Source organism: Copidosoma floridanum, unplaced genomic scaffold (genome assembly GCF_036245765.1).
Source record: "Copidosoma floridanum isolate Cflo_tuat_1 unplaced genomic scaffold, Cflo_Japanese_pri ptg000016l, whole genome shotgun sequence".
Classification (NCBI taxonomy): domain Eukaryota; kingdom Metazoa; phylum Arthropoda; class Insecta; order Hymenoptera; family Encyrtidae; genus Copidosoma; species Copidosoma floridanum.
This window is the reverse complement of record NW_028321893.1, coordinates 13,415,611-13,434,197: the sequence shown is the minus strand read 5'-3', so window position 1 is coordinate 13,434,197 and position 18,587 is coordinate 13,415,611. Positions and strand designations below refer to the sequence as shown.

The following is an 18,587-nucleotide window of genomic DNA, read 5'->3' as shown; positions in this document are numbered from 1 at the left end:
GTTGAAGACTGTCTCGTTTACTCAAGTTTGTTTCTTTTTTAAGCTTCGCTTTTAGATTTATCGATGGCAGATCTCAGAGAGAATCAGTAGTTGCTGATCAAATGATTCAAATCGAGAGGGTGATGCAGGATCCTCGGTGGACAGGGTTTCCGATCCACGACGAACAACTCCGCTCGTGTTGTCTGCTAATAAATGATAGACTTGATCAAAAATGAGTTGGCTGTATAATATATTGGTTGACGAATCGTTTTCAGCATTTACTTTAACATTTTATCGAAAATAGTTGTAAAAAATATATTTTTTGGCATTATAGATCATCATTAGATGGCCCTCAAATCAATCGATAAGGTGATTTATTGAACGTATAAATTTATGGTATTGACGAGGATCGCAGAGCTTGAGCATCTGAACCTAGAGTAGTTTGAATCTTATCCTTAGAGTCTCTGCGTACGGACAGCATGCTGAAAGAGATATGCCAATGGTCGAATTCAATGACTTTAATAATCGAGAGCTTATTAGAAATATTATGACCAGACTCACTGGCTTGAACTCCATGTGACTTTGGTTTACTTCAACGCTACCTAAAGGATTCTACTGAACTGAAGCGAATTTTTTACAAAAATTTAAGCTTATTTTTTGCTGTTTTTCTGGACTTTTTTTTTTAATACGAGAAAACTATCTAAAAAAAAGTCAAGAATCATTCTACAAAATTTTATCAAAATCGATTTAATAGATCTTGCGGGTAGCGATTATAACGGGTTTTGGGACTTTTTTATGTCTAAGTTAGATAAAAAATTAAAAGAATATTAAATAATTTTTGTAAAAGAAGGTAAGCGAATTTTTTCCTTGGATTATACAAAAATTTTACCATAGCTTATTAAGGTAAGACAGAGAGACAGGCTATAGGGCATAAAAGAATACTTGACCAATTTTTTTTTCTTTTAGTTACAAAATATAAAAATATATAATAAGTGAGTGAAAAAGAGATTAGCGAAACTTAGCTTTACTAACGGATTGCGATTAAAGCCATACATTTACAACTGCACGAATAAAACAATACGTACATCAAACAAAGTAAAAACAGGTGTGTTGTGTTTTATTTAAAAACTAGTTCAATGAATAATTGTAATTATTCTTTTTCTTCTTGCATCATTTAACGTAACATGTATCTATGCATATTACAAGATATTTGTCCACAGACAGGATTTAAAAATGTTTAGTTGTTCAGAGCCACTTTATTTATTTCACAGCACACAATAGTTTGTGAAAGAACCTATGAAACAAAATTATCTATCATTTATACTTTGCTACTACACGATGAAGGTCTAACATTTATTGATTTGAATTTGATACAAAATTAGTTATAGATGAGTGATACAATGGTATTCCTTTCAAAACTTGTGAATTAGCATTGCAAATATGAACAACTACGTAACTCCCAATTACTATAGGTTTTAGTATGAGGGATGTGTTGCTTTCAGGTATCAATCTGTTAGGGAGAATCACTTTGATGTTAATATCATTGCGTCCTTGCCAATCATTTTGTGACCGCTTGCTTTCCTGAAATTATACAAGTTCATTTAGTATTTTTATGTACTTTACTCAAATAATAGTTATTTGTTTGTAATTATTCATAGTAATTATTAACTGCCGTTTTTTATTAAAATGTACAAGTACAATTAATAAAGTGAAAACAAGGTACAAGTTAGACAACTCTGTCACAAGAACAATATGTATTTAAATAGTATAAAATAAATACATGTAAATATATTCATCCTTACGCATTCATTTTTTAAGCCCCTCATGTATAATGATAAAATAATCACTGTATAACAAATAATTAAAAAATTTTAACAAGTCTTTGTTAACAAATAATGTCTTGTATACAATATCATAAATCTTAGTCTAAGCGTAGTTGTGTGGTGTTGCTGTGCATATGCTCGAGTCTGTGTGGCTGTATGTGAGCTGTCCACGAAGTCATTGATACCCAATTGTACGCGCACAAAATCTTATGTAACTACCTATAGATATAAATACATATCTATATTAGCGGCTCAGCGCTGGCTGCCCACGACTGTAGCCTCAGTCCACTACGTTCGCTTATACTAGTAGGTTACAATTTGTACTGCACTACTAGACCACTAACCTATACCAGAACTCTCTTTTTTGTAGACACGTGTGATTGCGCACGAGCATGTCTTCTTATTAGCGCGACTAAATTACTAAATCATTTAAGTTCAGTTCCGTTCTTTTACTGAAATTCAGTAAAATTTACGTATGTTAAAAAATAAATTGTTCTATTTTCTTAGTAAAACTGTGATGAGCTGCGTATCATTTTTGTATGCCCCAAAAATGTTCGTCTCCTTCTCCCAGTCCTCGATCTGGTGCTCGTAAATTCATTTTCTCCATTTTTAAATTATACAGTCCACTTTCTCCGATATTGAACATCTAGACTAAAATAATAATCCTGCAGAAATAATTTTTTTTGAAATAATATTTCAAAACCTTATGTTTTTTTGGGATCATTCTATATTTCTTTTAAGAAAAATCATTTCTATTCATAACAAGAAATTAAGGCTTTTAATTAACATAAAAAAACAAAATTATTGTGTACCCGTTAATGCTTTGTTTTAAAACTCGTTGTTAAATCAACTACGACTAATCTTAATTGTAGGATTGGAAATACTAAAGCAGTGGACTGCTCTCACCTCAATGTGAACTGCTCTCACCACCAAACAAACGAGAATGGCTATGTAACCATTGGTTGTCTTTGCTTCCCTACCTCTTGAAAACAGAATCGGTGCGCAGATTGGGCCACTCGGTTTCAGGTAGTATAAGCCAGGATGGCCCCTGCCACCATAGGTCGTGCATCCTCAGCTGAATCACTGGTATCCCCCTAGACGCAGTCCGTCGGGTTTCTCTCAGAACGGACGTGCAGCCAACGAGCTTGAGGAACTCTATTAGCAACAAAAGTCTGCCAACGTCATGGAGAAGAAGCCAGCAAATCTAGGACCATTTTTGAGTCTGTCAAAAAAAAAAAATGGATTCTAGGCCCGTCCGTAAGTGTGTTAAAATAAATTCAGCAAGTAGAGCCAACAAGTAAGCACCACACAATTTCAGTCGGGGCAGAGTCTGAACTTTGACAGGCGTAACCTTCGTTTTGGCCAGCAGCAGAGTCTATGAAACTCCAGGGATCACCAAGTAGACAGCAGCTGCGTAGGCCCGCTTAGAAGCATCAGCAAACCCGTGAAGCTACCAACGGCCACTCGAACTGGTTCCCAGCTATTGAGGCACGCGAACTTTAGATAACTCTAGCAGCAAGATCCTATAATGCGCCCAACTGTCCTCCAACTCCTTTGGCACTGGCTGGTTCCAATCGCTGTCAATGATCCAAAGATCTTGTAAAATAATCTTGGCAACTACCAGAGCTGGTGCTAACCATCCCAAAGAATCAAACAGTCCAACTATCTCAGAAAAGAATCATGCGCTTAGAAAGAGACCCCACTACAGACCTCGACTCGACTTTAAAATAAAATGAATTAGTCCTCGGATTTCATTTGACTCCCAATGTACACAAAGCTTCGTTGACTCTTACTTCCATCTCGGAGTCCGACAGCGAAAACAGCAGAGCCCAGCAGTTGAATAAGCTGATCGCGTTGATTGATCGCCATCTCGATGTTATCTGCGCCTCCAAAGATGTCATCTATATAAATTTGGCGTCAAGAATCTCAGCAGCCTCCGGAAAACGCTCGCCTCCATCGCCAGCTAACTGCTTCAGCACTCTTTGAGCCCAGTAAGGAGCAGAAGTAGTACCATAAGTAGCGTTGAGTGCCCTAAGATCCTGAATCACTGCAGCAGGATCCTCTCACCAGATCATGCGCTGCCAATCTACATCCTCAGGATGCACCAGAATCTGCTTGAACATTTTCACTACATCGGTTACAAATCCAAACCTTAAAAAACGCCAGTTGGTAATTATTGTTACAGTATCAGCCTGTAATTTTGGTCAAGGTAATAAAAAATCGTTCGAGGAATAGCCATTTAATGATTTCTGAGAGGCATTAAATACTACTCGAAATTTTTTATAATTACTCTTGGGAAACACCACGTGATGAGGCAAGTAATAATTAACACGACACTTGAACTCGGTTAGAACCAAAGCCATGTGCCCCAAATCCAGATACTCCTTCGAAAATTCAACATAAGCCTGAGACAACTGAGGATCTCTCTTCCTTTTTTTTCTGAGCGAATCAAACAAGTGACGGCAATTTCCCTCATATCCGTTAACACAGGTTTGTTTTTAAACGGTAATCGCACTACAAATCTACCTTCCAACGTCCGAAAATGGGTCGTCTAAAACAACTTTTCACAATAGGAATCCTTTAACGACAGAGACTTAGAAGTCTCGATCTCCTCAACTTCTCAAAATTTAGTGAGAAGCTGTGAGATAGAGGGCTCGATCGATGCATGAAGAACGCTGACCGTCTCACTCTTAGCATTGTCAAAGGAAGTCCTCCCGGTCAACATCCAATCAAAATAGTATGCTGAGCTAAAGGAGCACCCACTGGGCCTCTAATTAACCCGTCAAGCATAATACTCGAATAGGTATCGGCACCAAGAATACAACCTATAGAGTCGGCCCTATGAAAATGAGGATCAGCCAAAGAGAGACCAGACAGATGAGGCCACTCAGCACGCATAATTCTGGTAGTCGGTATATAACGCGTAAGATTTTTCATTACGATAGCCACAACCTTGAAGGAAAGACGCCCGCTAAACGTCTGGACCACGACCGGCACGCCGGTGTTGTAGGTTGTATTCTCGGTGCTCCAAAAAATTAACGAGATCCTTATAGCTCAAAAAATCACGCCCAGCCTCCTGAGAAATCTCCCAACTCTCTCTCGTTTGATTGTCTAATTTCCACGCGATGCAATGCACCAACCAGACATCGTACTCATCGACTGAGCAATCTAAATCCCGCAAGGCACGGACCGACTCTTCCACTTCATCCAATAATTCATTAATATCCTGCAAAATTCATGGATGGCACGTCGGCAATGACATCAAGCTTTCAACGTGCTTAGACACTTTTATCCAAAAGTTATCGTACCAGCGGATGAGCTTCTCCCATGCGATATCAGAATTCGAATCGATTATGTCCAACCCTCTAGGTCGTTGTGCCGCGGAGCCCTGAACCAATGAAAGTAGATGCTGCAACTTTTCAGACCTTGGTTTCGTGCTGTTTAAAACCAATGACGTAAATAAAGTCTTAAATGACTCCCATTCCTCGTGTTTACCCGTAAATACTGGGATTGAAACTTTGAGCAAATGACTACGGTCCAACAACGCAGCCTGAGAATCGTCCGAATGACCCGTCAGCGTCGTCCCCTTGGGTTCCAAACTATTAAAAAAGTCGTTATAATCTCCTACGGTCTTCAAAAAACCTTCACTCATCAACTCAAGCCACTCCTTTTAAAAATACGCATGGCTTTCGGGTGTATTGTTGTCAGAGTTAATATCCCAGTCTCGCTCCTTAAATCCCACCAAATCTTTATCTAGCTGCTCGCGACGCGCCATAGCCTACCCCTTAGTCATTTTCTTTTTTCCTTTCTCGGTAAAATTCTTGTACGAATTTACTATTTTAATAAATAGTGTTAGTTAGGCATCATAATATTTTTCCATTATACGCTACTAACAAAGTGACTCGACAAACCAGGAAAAAAATATAATATCAATAACCAATAACCCAATAACCAAGTCGTGTTTGCCTCCTTTCACTCACTTCGAAAGTTTGTTGAAAAATGCATCAAAATATTGGACCGTTTGGCAACTTCAAACACAGACAACCAAACGCCTGCTGCCGTCGCGAGCTCAACGGCCTCTAAAGGAAGTTCCACGCGTGTCAATACAACCATTCTTGCCGTCACCATCGACAGGCCGAACAAATTGGATAAGCCGCTTGGAGTGTCGTTGCTGCGCTGCCGCTTACTACACCGGCTCTTGCCCTACGCTTCTGCAAATAATCGATTTCCGAGAGAAAAAAACTCGTGCTCGCGGCGCAACTAGGCTTCAATTGCTTATCACCCTTCTTATCACCAAGGCGAGTGCCAGTTCAAGCAACGCTACCTCGCTTGCCAAGCAAAACACCATATAGCTCTGCACGAGGACAGACGACGAAGCGCGCCCTGATCACGACATCAGACTAAAAGGGCTCCCAAGAGGACGTCGAGCAGGAGACCACCACCTGTACAGCAGCCACTGGTAGCACGTGACTGCTGGCCACCACCATCGTGACCCTCGTGTTCCGTGACGGTCTTACTTGCTAGGCCAGAGCCCTCTTCAACTCGTTCTCTGAATAGTCGTACGTGGCTGATCATGCTTGTATTTTTCTATCTTATTAAAATTACTTTATTATTTGATAAGTTTTATTAATTTATAACTTTTTTTCGATACAAAAAAAATTAGTTATTTGCTATTTCAAGAGAAAAATATCTAAGAGGATGTAGTATGTGAATTTTCCTCATAACTTAATAATAAATCTTCAGTTCTTATTTTAAATTATTCCTATAAATTATTTCATGTCCTTTTAGGTGTAAAAAAGTGACGCATTGTTTCAAAAAAATAAAAAATACATGCACAAATGTAAAAGTCTCGAAATTACTGATTAAAAAATTTTTAGTTATTTTGATTTTTTGTAGCAACGTAGAAAAAATAATTAAGTTTTGCACCATAATAAACACTTGCTACCGTATTTAATACTTAATTTTAACTTACGTGTCTGATTAATTAGTAGTAATAGAAGACGTTAAGGACAGAAAAATTAATAAATAACTAATAAAACCGTTAAAATGGTTTTCAAAAAGTCAGATCACATTAACGAAGATTCGAGCCCAAGAATGCAAAAATGAAACGACGAACTTGCGTGCGAGCCATCTGCGCTAAGGGAGATACGTGTTAACTACAGTCAAAAGTTACTTATGGTTATAATAAAGCTTCAAAATTTGTCTTAGACATCCGGACTCACGGAAATTATGATATTCATTTTGCAATCTCAACTTGGTATGTGTTCATACTGATAATAATTTCGATTACACGTGTAAAAAGTTTATTTAATCATTTGCATCGTCACAAGAAAACTACGTGAAATTACATCACCGTAACCGCAACCGTAGACCAGCACATCTTAAATTTTTTTCCATCCTAACAAGAATTAAATGAAATTATATAAAATTAGGTACTTCACGATCACAGCTGAGGACATTGAAAAAAATTTGGAACTTGGAGATGACCAACTTACTGACATGTTACAGCTTAATGAATATTGAACTCTTATACTTCTAAATTCGAGTTATGCTCACTCTAATTTAAATGTAGGTCAATTCAAAAGTGTTCGAGTTACAGTGTTTCCAACTGAAGAGTCCCGCAACACTAATTTCGAAGTAACTGACTTCGAAGCAGCACTGACTACTGCAGCTCGAAGCTGGTAGCTCTACAGCTTGGAGTTGGGCGTCTGAGATGTCCAACATTGGTGCTATGGTTCAATGGTTCTCGTAATGTCTTGGCTCTTATTTCAAGTAGCTTCGTTACAGCAATTTATAAAAGAATTAAAATACTAATACATAAATTGTTTTATATTTATAGAAAATATTTTTTGTGTAAAACTTTATTGTAATACGTTATGTGGTAATTAAAGTAGTGCCATGTAGTCAATTTTGTAAATCAGCCTGAGCTTTAATTAATAAATAAGGAATAGAAGGTTGTACCAGTAAATGCCACTTGCGGAAAGATTAAAATTCATCTTCTACTTGACAATAGACCATGGATCCATTTTTTTAAAGATCAAATTTTGAGTATTTATGTATTTGATAAACAAACGAAATCCCAAACCACTAATCCTTAACGATTTAACGCGCTCGCTTGTCCGTGCTGTTGTTTATTACCTAAGTAAACAAAATTTCAAGCAGCTGATCCTCAGTTACCCAATTCGATCACATACCTAGATTCATTGTTAATTTTAACATAAACAAAAACTCAACAAGCTAATTTCTAGAGTCCTGCTGCACTTGTAGGTCCATGCATAAAAGCTTTTTTTTAGGAATAGAGGAAAAGTAAAATATCCAAATAACTATAACTTATATAAAATAAAAACTCAAATTTAATCAACGGAATAGCATTCAAGGTTAAGCTTCGAAAGATGCCATAAACATATGCAAATTCTGAGTACATTGCGTGATTCCGTATGTTAGCTCAGTTAGTTACGCATTCTGTTTTGGAACCAAAGATTATGAGTTTAAGATTCACGGTCAAATTTTTTATTTTAATTTTTTTATTTGACGTTTAAGAATATTCAAATATTCATTTATAACCTACTAACTACAGAAATGCGTGCATAAATAAAAACCTTACTTCAGTAACCCAATATACTCAGTCTACACGTTTTCAAATATATTTTTCAATCTACATTTAAAGTAATTTATTGCTAGCTATCCAATACGATCCACGGCCTGAACTTTTGTCTTTTTAATAAATGAACAAAATTTTAAGCAGCTTATACCCAGCAATCCAAAGCGCTTACTCGTCCACACGTTTTTTCATGAGGTAGATAAAAAATTCGCCAAGACTGTAATAACCAGTGATCCAGAGCACACGCTTCCATGCTCTTTTTTCATGTAAGCCGAAGTGCTAACGTGGCCACGCTTTTATTTACTAATTAAATATTCTACAGCTCAGAAACAAATGTTAATATCATATAATCCGAAGCACTCGCTTGGACAGGATATCACTTATAAACTACATCGTCAGATCAGCGCAAGAAAGAGCCTTTTCCGAGGCAATGGCAAGACATAGCCTTTTCAAACTTACTGGTAAGAAAGAACCTTTTCAAATTTTTGAGCAAGCGAGAGCCTTTTCAAACTTTTGGGCAAGAAAGAGCTTTTTCAAAAAAAAGTTTATTTAACTTGATCTTAAGGTGGTAATACATTTAATATATATATATATATATATATATATATATATATATATATATATATATATATATATATATATATATATACATACATACACACAAACCGCCTTTAACGTATTATGTATATTATTAACTCGATGTGCTTCTCGATTGATAAATTTATGGGTGAAATATATAGGGAAACAAAACACCTCTAAACTCATGAAGCGACGCACTTCTTGGTAGATGAAAAAGTTTATTAATAAAAAAAGCGTTATTTGCTCTAAATTAGAATAATTACTATCGTTGTTCCAGAAATTTAATAAATATAATTTTAAGGACTACTTTAATGTCGACTGCAGTAAATTTTTGTATACATTGTCATAACATGCAGATAAAATACTACTACTTAAATCTCTGTTCGCTTCCACCTTGTTTTCAGTAGCTGTTCGCGTTAAAACAACTGTACATGCTAGTCAATAGATTTTGTTAATACTTTTGAAAACGATTACCTTCATACATTTGCACAGACTTAACAATAATAATGATTCTCCGCTATCACAAATACAAAATTCAGATACATCTCAGCCTGTAAAGAGCCAACACCAATTGTGCCCCTAGCTCTGCTAACTGCTATTATACATATATTTACGCACACGTGCTATTAAATAAATGCTATTGAACCCGCTAAAACAGTAAAATTTTTATTTTCTTCACAACAATTGTTTCCTTAAAATTGAATTGAAATTAATAATTACTTTTTTTATTAATCATCTTTTTATCTATTAAGAAGTGCGTCGCTTCATGAGTTTCGTGGTGTTTTTAAAATAATTACCAATATATATTAATTTACCTAATATTTAAGACGTACGTTGAGTCTTAGATTTATTGGTCTAAGGCCCTTTAGTAATTAATAATAAGTTCATCAATCGAGAAGGACATCAAGTCAATAATGTATATATATGTATTACCAACTTAAACCCAAGTTAAAAAAACTTTTTTTTGAAAAGCCTCTTTCTTGCCCCAAAGTTTGAAAAGGCTCTTCGTTGCCTAAAAATTTGAAAAGGCTCTTCCTTGCCATTAAGTTTGAACAGGCTCTTGCTTGCTCAAAAATTTGAAAAGGCTCTTTGAAAAGGCAGTAATTTTAAAAAGGCTCTCTCTTTCCATTGCCTCGAAAAAGCCTCTTTCTTGAGCTGACCCGACGACATAATAGTAACTTTAAAAGCCTCATTCTTGATGATTTGAAGGGTTCGCTTGTATCCACCTTTGTTTAATTATTGAGAACAACAAATCTTAGGAGCCTAATACCGTGTTAATTGAAGCACTTGCTTGGCCGGCATCCATTTATCTACCATTTATTTGAAATTTTAAGAGCCTCATCTCAAGTATTTTGAAGCACTTGTTTGGGTGCACTTTTATTTATCTGGAAAGTATTAATAAATTTTGAAAGCCTGATCAAAAATACTTTAAAGCGCTTGCTTCGATGCACTTCTATTTATCTCTAAAGTATTATTAAATTTTGAGAACCTCACCCGCAATATTTTAAAGCGCTTGCTAGTGTGCGCTTTTATTCATCTGCAAAGTATTTTTAAAATTTAAGAACCTCATCCAAAATATTTTAAGGTACTGACTTGTGTGCTTTTTATTTTGTGAATTCTATTTTTAAGTTTCATGGGATTAAAATAAATACTTTTAGAACTCTGTATAAACTGAAATTGTTGAAAAAAGAACTCTTGGTGAACTCTCAGAGAACTCAAAAAAGGGAACATAAATGGGATACTATAAGAATACTTTAAGAATACTTCAGGAACACTTTGCGAATACCAATACAAGTTTGTCACTAAATTCATAAAGAACTCTTTAAGAATTGTGGATACCGGCTGGGCTATATATACTATAGTTGATATAAAAAACTTTCTGAGAATGTTTTTAATTAATTAAACCAATTAAAAGAAACTTGTTAATAACTGTGCTTTCTTAGTAGCCATTATAACTAATGTCTAAGACAAAAATTAAAGCATGTAATCCGATATAGAATTAAATGTATGTGTTAAAAATTAACATTTACTTTTTATGTAAAACACATTTTCATTACTGCTGGTCATTCCTTATGGCATGCAAATTGACGTTAAGAAATTTAAAAAAAACACGACGGATACAGTGAACTTCAAACAGATTTTTAAAGAAAATGTATGAAAAAAATGTGAACTATACTTTTAAGTGCCCACTGCATTAGAAGAATGAAAATCTTTATTTTTAGTGTATTAACTTTTTTCCTGTGATACTATAAAGATTTACTTGGTAAAGTTGAAAAAAACGTAATTTAAAGATGAAATACTTAAAAAACTTCATATCAAAGCTCATTAATAAAATACACTATGTTTGGCACTGTATGATTGTGTACAACAACTTTTTGATATTCAAATACCAGCCGTAGCCTGTGTTTTGACTCATGCTCACTGCAACTGGTTAGTCACCTATAGTTGTTAGAAAGACAGTGTGATGCAAAAATACATAAAAACAATACACACATTTTTTTGCAATTAAAAATTTAATTATCAGTCCGTTATTGCAAAAAATCCAAATTTTTTGTATCTCAACTTTAAAGTGAGCTAGAGCATTCCTTTTTTCCTTAAGTTGTGTTTTTTAATGACAAATTTAATGACATTTTTAGGAAAAAAGTGTGCAAAATTGACTGAAATATTTGCAACTGTTTAAGTTGCGAAAAAAAATCTTTTGGTCACAAAACTTCAGATTCCACAAAAATCAATTTTTTTTGTTTATCATTATTACTTCAGTTAAATACAATGTACCATCAGATATTTGGCACACCCCTGGAGTCTCCAATTTTTCCTCTTTTTGCGAACTTGGTACTCGATGATTGTGTCGAGTTTTGTTGGAAAAATCTAAAAAATGAATATGGCATAGGGCCACTCTTTTTCTTAACATATGTTAATGACTCAATAGCTTGAATAAGATGTTTCATAGGTCAGTATACATGTTCGAATTTTAAAGATCGGCAAATGTTTAACAAAACGCGCGTCTTATTTTCTTCATCATCATATATCGCTAATAAAAAAGTAACTATCGGTGGCTTGCGAGACTTTTTGTTTTTTGCGCGTTAAACTTCACTTTTCTTGGGGCTTTGGAACAGAACGGACGTGTCACGATATTAGCAATCTAACCTAGAGCTTTGGATCGTTATATTTTTTCCTTCGACGCCTCATCGTCATCGACAAAAAAGTTTCTGCCGTCTCCCAACGAGATCAAACGAGGGTGCTCACTACACTTCAACATTGTCTCCCCGCGAGACTCAAATTATTTCGTGGCGACGAAAATGCGGTCCTGCCTGGCCAGCAGACCCGAGAAAGCCGAGCGCCAGCTCGCATAACCAGACTCTCCCCCTTGGGAAGCTTTCAAAGCTCACGACTTTAAGGTATATTTTCACCTCATGCAACATACACATATTCACATACATACTCACAAGAACGATCGCTGTATCGGTTATTATTAACGACTGTATCACATTCTTGTATATTAACACGAACAATAAAATAGGTTTTTTACCGAAAGGTTTTTTCCTGTAATGAATATCTTTTATTTACATCACTACTAACAACTCATAAAATAACCAATAAACAATAATAATATTGAGAGCGACGCTTACCCCTAAGGTCTTACTCTCATTGCGACATAAAAATTGAAATTTAAATAGTCGCCCACGCTACATTTTTTGGTGCCTCCTGTGAGGTATGAGCCACAACACGAGCTGAGGATATCGGTGTTCCGGTCACACTTCGTCGCGCACCGCTGCGGCTCAACAACATCATCGCCTATCAGTCTTGCGGACTCGAGATATCCTGCGATCAATACCGTCATATTCACTCGCCAACGCCACGCACCACGCCACTCCTTTCCTCCAGCGGTGGATCGCCTCGCTATCCTTCAGCACAGCTTCCAACAACGACCTTGATACAAGAGATAAGTCCTTTATCCCTATAAGCATATCCTTTCTCGCATTGCCATTTTTTCCTGTACTCTTGTGTCTGTCTGAAAATTTTGTTCGGTATCCTAACCTTGTGCCCTTATTAGTCATTTGTGCATTACGTCACTCGCGTCGTTAGTGTTTTTAATAATATAACCTAGCGTTCAATAACTTTTGTTCGCGAAGATGGCTCAAGCAAAGCGCGTCGCGCTTATTTTGCAAAAAGGGGTTGCATTCAACAATCAGCTGCTAGAGACCAAAACCGCGCTTGATAACGAGTTGGTTTCCGCGAATGATGCTGCTCTACGTCTAGAGCTTTTAACAGGTGCGTTGAGAAAATACGAAGACTATCATGATGAATTGGCATCATTGGAGCCAGATCACGATCGTCTTGGTGAGTTGGCGGGCTGGCGAGGAGGGTTTTTCCGAGTCGCCAGTCGGCTTCAGGCACTGCGGCCTCCTCCTCCGGTTGATCCTTTCTTTGCCGCGCTAGCTAATTCAACCTTTGCCGAAAAGCCTAAGCTTCCAAAGCTTCCGGTAACTGAGATACCTTTATTCAACGGAAATGTCGATGGCTGGCTTTCTTTTAAAAATGCTTTCAAATCAATTATAAGTTCTCGCACAGATATTGACGATGTTACAAAATTGACTTATTTAAAAAGCGCAATTATTGCATCGCCTATTTCTCCTACACGTAGCATCTGTTTAACGACCATGACCCGCTGCGATTTGTTTTTAAGATTTTCCGACTTCTATCGTTTAACCAGATTCGTGGCACGATGTCTGCGTTTTAAAAATTTAAATCGTAAGTTTCGCGGTAAGACTATCGATGTGGAAGAAAAGCTGGGGGCAGAAAAAACAATTTTACGACTCATACAATCAGAGCGGTTTTCAACGGAGATAAATTTACTTAAAGAAGGGAAAGAATCACGTTTGAAGTATTTCAATCCTTTTATTGACCAGGACGGTCTTTTACGTGTAGGTGGACGGTTGCGGAACTCCTCCGTCTCAGACGATCACAAATATCCGATACTCTTACCGTCGAAACATCAAATAGTCGATCTGATCATTCGAAAAATACACGCGTCAAACGGACATTTAGGTATCCAATCTACATTGAGTTTTCTCAGACACAAATATTGGATCTTGGACGGAAAAAATCAGGTGCGCAGGATAGTGCAGCGTTCCGTTACTTGTCTCCGTCATAAACCTAAATTAATTCAGGCCAAGATGGGCGATTTGCCTGAGTCTCGAGTCAACGTGGCACCAGCGTTCAGCAAAGTCGGCACTGATTTTTTCGGTCCAGTCTTTATAAAAGAGAAAAAACATCGAAATCGCAGTAAAGTAAAGGCCTACGGTTGTGTATTTATTTGTACGAGCTCCAAAGCTGTACATATTGAAATCATAACCGATCTCACGACTGAAGGGTTTCTCGGCGGTTTTAGACGTTTTATAGCCCGTCGAGGAATTCCTTCCCACGTCCACTCCGACAACGGAACAAACTACGTCGGAGCAAACAACCAATTAAAAAGTCTCTATGACTTTTTGAAATCTGATGCTTTGAAACGTAATATTCATGACTACGCAGTTCAAAAAAACATTATCTGGCATTTTTTTCCCCCTTTGTCCCCTCATTTCGGTGGGATTTGGGAATCGACGGTAAAACTTTTTAAACATTATTTAAATCGTGTTATTGGTAATAAATTACTAACGTATGAGGAATATAACACCTTAGCGGCCGAAATCGAAGGTATTTTGAATTCTCGGCCCATTTGTACACTATCTTCAGAACCCAACGATCCTTAAGCACTTACTCCTGCACATTTATTAATAGGGAGACCCGTTTCCCTATTGCCTACTAATGATTTCGACGGCATTTCAGATAATCGTTTGTCCTCTTGGAATTTCATATCCAGAGCTAGAGGAGATTTTTGGAAAAGATGGCATATTGAATATTTGAGCGAGCTTCAGAAGAGACAAAAGTGGCAGGGAGAAAAGGGAGAAATTAGGATGGACTCCGTCGTCCTTTTAATGGAAAAAAACATTCCTTGCGCTAATTGGAGGCTGGGCGTAGTCGTTGGGATTCACCCTGGAGAGGATGGCGTGGTGCGAGTGGCTTCAGTGAAAACGATTAACGGCATATACAAGCAAAATATTTCGCACCTTTGTCCTTTGCCAGAAGAAGGACGTAGCGTTCCACAAAGAAATTGTTTTTCATTCAACTTCTTTTTCAAAATTCTCTATCATGAAAACATTCATTTATTAATGCAACACTGCGTAAATTTGTTATTCGCGTTTTTATTGCACTTTTAACATTCACATGCATTGTTCTTTCCTAAATTTGTAATTACTCAATGAATTATAATTAGAGTCTGAATTAATTTCAAGAAATCTTGTGCTCATGTTTGTTTAATTTTAAGCATACTTAAGAGACATTTACATTTACCGAAATCAATATTACACAACACTTTGCTCATCCTATTGTTTCGCAAACGCGGGGGAGTATGTTTCATAGGTCAGTATAAATGTTCGAATTTTTAAGATCGGCAAATGTTTAACAAAACGCGCGTCTTGTTTTCTTCATCATCATATATCGTTAATAAAAAAGTAACTATCGGTGGCTTGCGAGACTTTTTGTTTTTTGCGCGTTAAACTTCACTTTCCTTGGGGCTTTGGAACAGAACGGACGTGTCACGATATTAGCAATCTAACCTAGAGCTTTGGATCGTTATATTTTTTCCTTCGACGCCTCATCGTCATCAACGAAAAAGTTTCTGCCGTCTCCCAACGAGATCAAACGAGGGTGCTCACTACACTTCAACATTGTCTCCCCGCGAGACTCAAATTATTTCGTGGCGACGAAAATGCGGTCCTGCCTGGCCAGCAGACCCGAGAAAGCCGAGCGCCAGCTCGCATAACCAGACTCTCCCCCTTGGGAAGCTTTCAAAGCTCACGACTTTAAGGTATATTTTCACCTCATGCAACATACACATATTCACATACATACTCACAAGAACGATCGCTGTATCGGTTATTATTAACGACTGTATCACATTCTTGTATATTAACACGAACAATAAAATAGGTTTTTTACCGAAAGGTTTTTTCCTGTAATGAATATCTTTTATTTACATCACTACTAACAACTCATAAAATAACCAATAAACAATAATAATATTGAGAGCGACGCTTACCCCTAAGGTCTTACTCTCATTGCGACATAAAAATTGAAATTTAAATAGTCACCCACGCTACATTCAAAAGACACTATTAAAATTGTTCTCCAAACCTTTAATAGTTATAATAATCATTCACAATTTACTCATGAAATGGAAACTAATAGCCAGATTAATTTTTTAGATGTGACACTATTTATACAAAACATTAATCAAAAACGAATTGGTTCCATAAAGAAACCTCTAGAAATAGACTTTTAAAGTTGACGTCAGCCCATACAAAACAACAGAAAATAAATATTATGTATGACTTAGTAGATAGGGCCATAAAACTGTCAGATCGTTCATCCCATAGTAATAATATCAAGCTTACAAAACAGACGTTGCACGAAAATGAATATCCTACACATTTTACCAACAAATATGTAAGAAAAAGACTTATGAAAATCAATAATACAGAATCGTTAAATTATACACGTATAATACGTGATAACAGACATTTTGATAGTTTTCCAGATTTCCTTAACATTTTTGAAAAAATAAAACTATCTCTAAAAAAACTTTAAATAAGTACTATCCCAAAAATAACGAAAAAATTGAATCAGATTGTGCAATTAGGTAAAGACAAAACAAAAAAGTTAGAAAATATCAACGTAGTATATGAAATTTTGTGCAATGACTGTCCCGCAAAATACATAGGTGAAACAAAGAGAGCACTAAAAGAGAGGAGAAGAGAACACAAAAACAATAATAAAACTAAATCTGTGGTATCTGTATATTAAACTTCCAATAATCATACTTTTAAATGGGACAACATCAAAATAATAGACAAGGAGCCAAATTATAGGAAACGACTGATTTCTGAAATGCTCCATATAGTGATAGACGACAATAATATAAATAAGAAAGAGGACCTATACACTTTGAGTCATACTTATAAAAGTTTTTTTAAAAACATACGTTGCTGACCATCTATCAGTTCAACACATTGACCGCATGATATATATGTGTAAATGTGTGTGCTCGACTATAAATTGACAACTTTGCGAAATGTGGACGCTTTTGCCAACTTGACTTGCGTACGAACGAACATCGTTACGTTAAATCCCTTCAGTGTTTGTAATTTAAGTATTTATATCACTTGTACATTATGTCTTTTATTCGTTGGTTTGTACTGATTTTCTATTGAATTTATTAATAGAGCCTGAAGACGTCAACACTCCAGTCGACGAAACGTTGCTGTATACAAAAAATAGGTGGTGTGTGTGTTTTTTATTTTTAAAGTTTGCCCCAAAAGATCAACTTTAAAAAATTATTAATTCAGTTGAATACAATGTTCAAATACAATTTCACAAATAACAATTTGTTGTGTAACTTAATATCTACAATTTTCTCTCGGTTATGTTTAAATTAACATAGTGTTTTTTTACGTCCATCGAAAGTTTTTCGGTATAAAAGTTTTTTTCTCGTACTTTCCTGCCATTAACGTGTTATTGATGATAAATCATGGATTTGCAAAAGTATGTTTTTTATAGAAAATTTGATGAAAAAGAGATTGATGGCTGAAATATTTCTCTAAAAGCAATATAAGTGGAGATATAAACAAAAAACTAAATAAAAAATTGCTATGTTTTTATAAACTGTTAAAAAAATTAACAAATCTGACTTTTGATTTACACAAAACTATTTTTCTTGTATTCCTTGGAAAATTTCGTAGGGAGATGACCAATTTATTTTTTACTGTAATGTAGGAACTCGAACTCTTTAAGCAGTAACTAAAACAAAGTATTCAGTAATAGAAAGTGCTCGAAGTTACCTGGTAATTGGGGTAATTGGCACTTGTGTTATTCATTGCTTGTTTATTTATTTATCAAGGGGCCAGTGAATCCCGCAGGTTACCTGATGATTGGCGCTTGGTTTATGACTTAATGTTTTTTTAATTCATAAAGTGGTCGGCAAGTTCCCCCGGGTAACCAGATGATTGGCTCTCGTATTATTTGTTTTTTCATTCATTTATAAAGTGGTTAGTAAACACACTGGGTGACTGGATAATTGGCGATTATGTTATTTGTTTTTTTATCAAGTATTGATGCAGTCACTCAGTGCCCTAAATTTCTTGGTGATCGGCGCATATGTTATTTTTTTTCTTATTAATTATTCATGCAACAAGTTAGCACCCCACGTTACTTGCTGATTAGCACTTATGTTGTTCAGTAATATTTTACTAATTAATTAAGTAGCTAGTCAGCGCACCAGGTTACTTTGTGATTGTCGTTTAAGTGATTTACGATTTGTTTCGTAATTTATTAAGTAGCTAGTAATCGTATCTGGGTTACGTGGTTAACGGAGCTTATGTTATTATTTGTCATCTAAATATGCAGAGATAAGTACAGGTTTATAAGGTTAAAGTTCTTAGTTTATAGGGTTATAAAAGTGAGTAGTTAGTGGGTTAAGAATTGGATTAAGTAATTTGATTTTAATA

General features: G+C 35.9%; 1 protein-coding gene across 1 annotated transcript in view; it reads right to left on the bottom strand.

Moving 5' to 3' along the window:
• Window positions 1–1,229: 1,229 nt before the first annotated feature.
• LOC106642596 (CDK5RAP1-like protein) overlaps window positions 1,230–18,587 on the bottom strand; it is a 316,384-nt gene continuing 299,026 nt past the window's right edge. Inside the window, exon 8 of the mRNA XM_089592327.1 lies at window positions 1,230–1,560. Coding sequence (XP_089448453.1) covers window positions 1,333–1,560 — 228 coding nt within the window. The 3' untranslated portion in view covers window positions 1,230–1,332. The remainder of the gene's footprint in view (window positions 1,561–18,587) is intronic.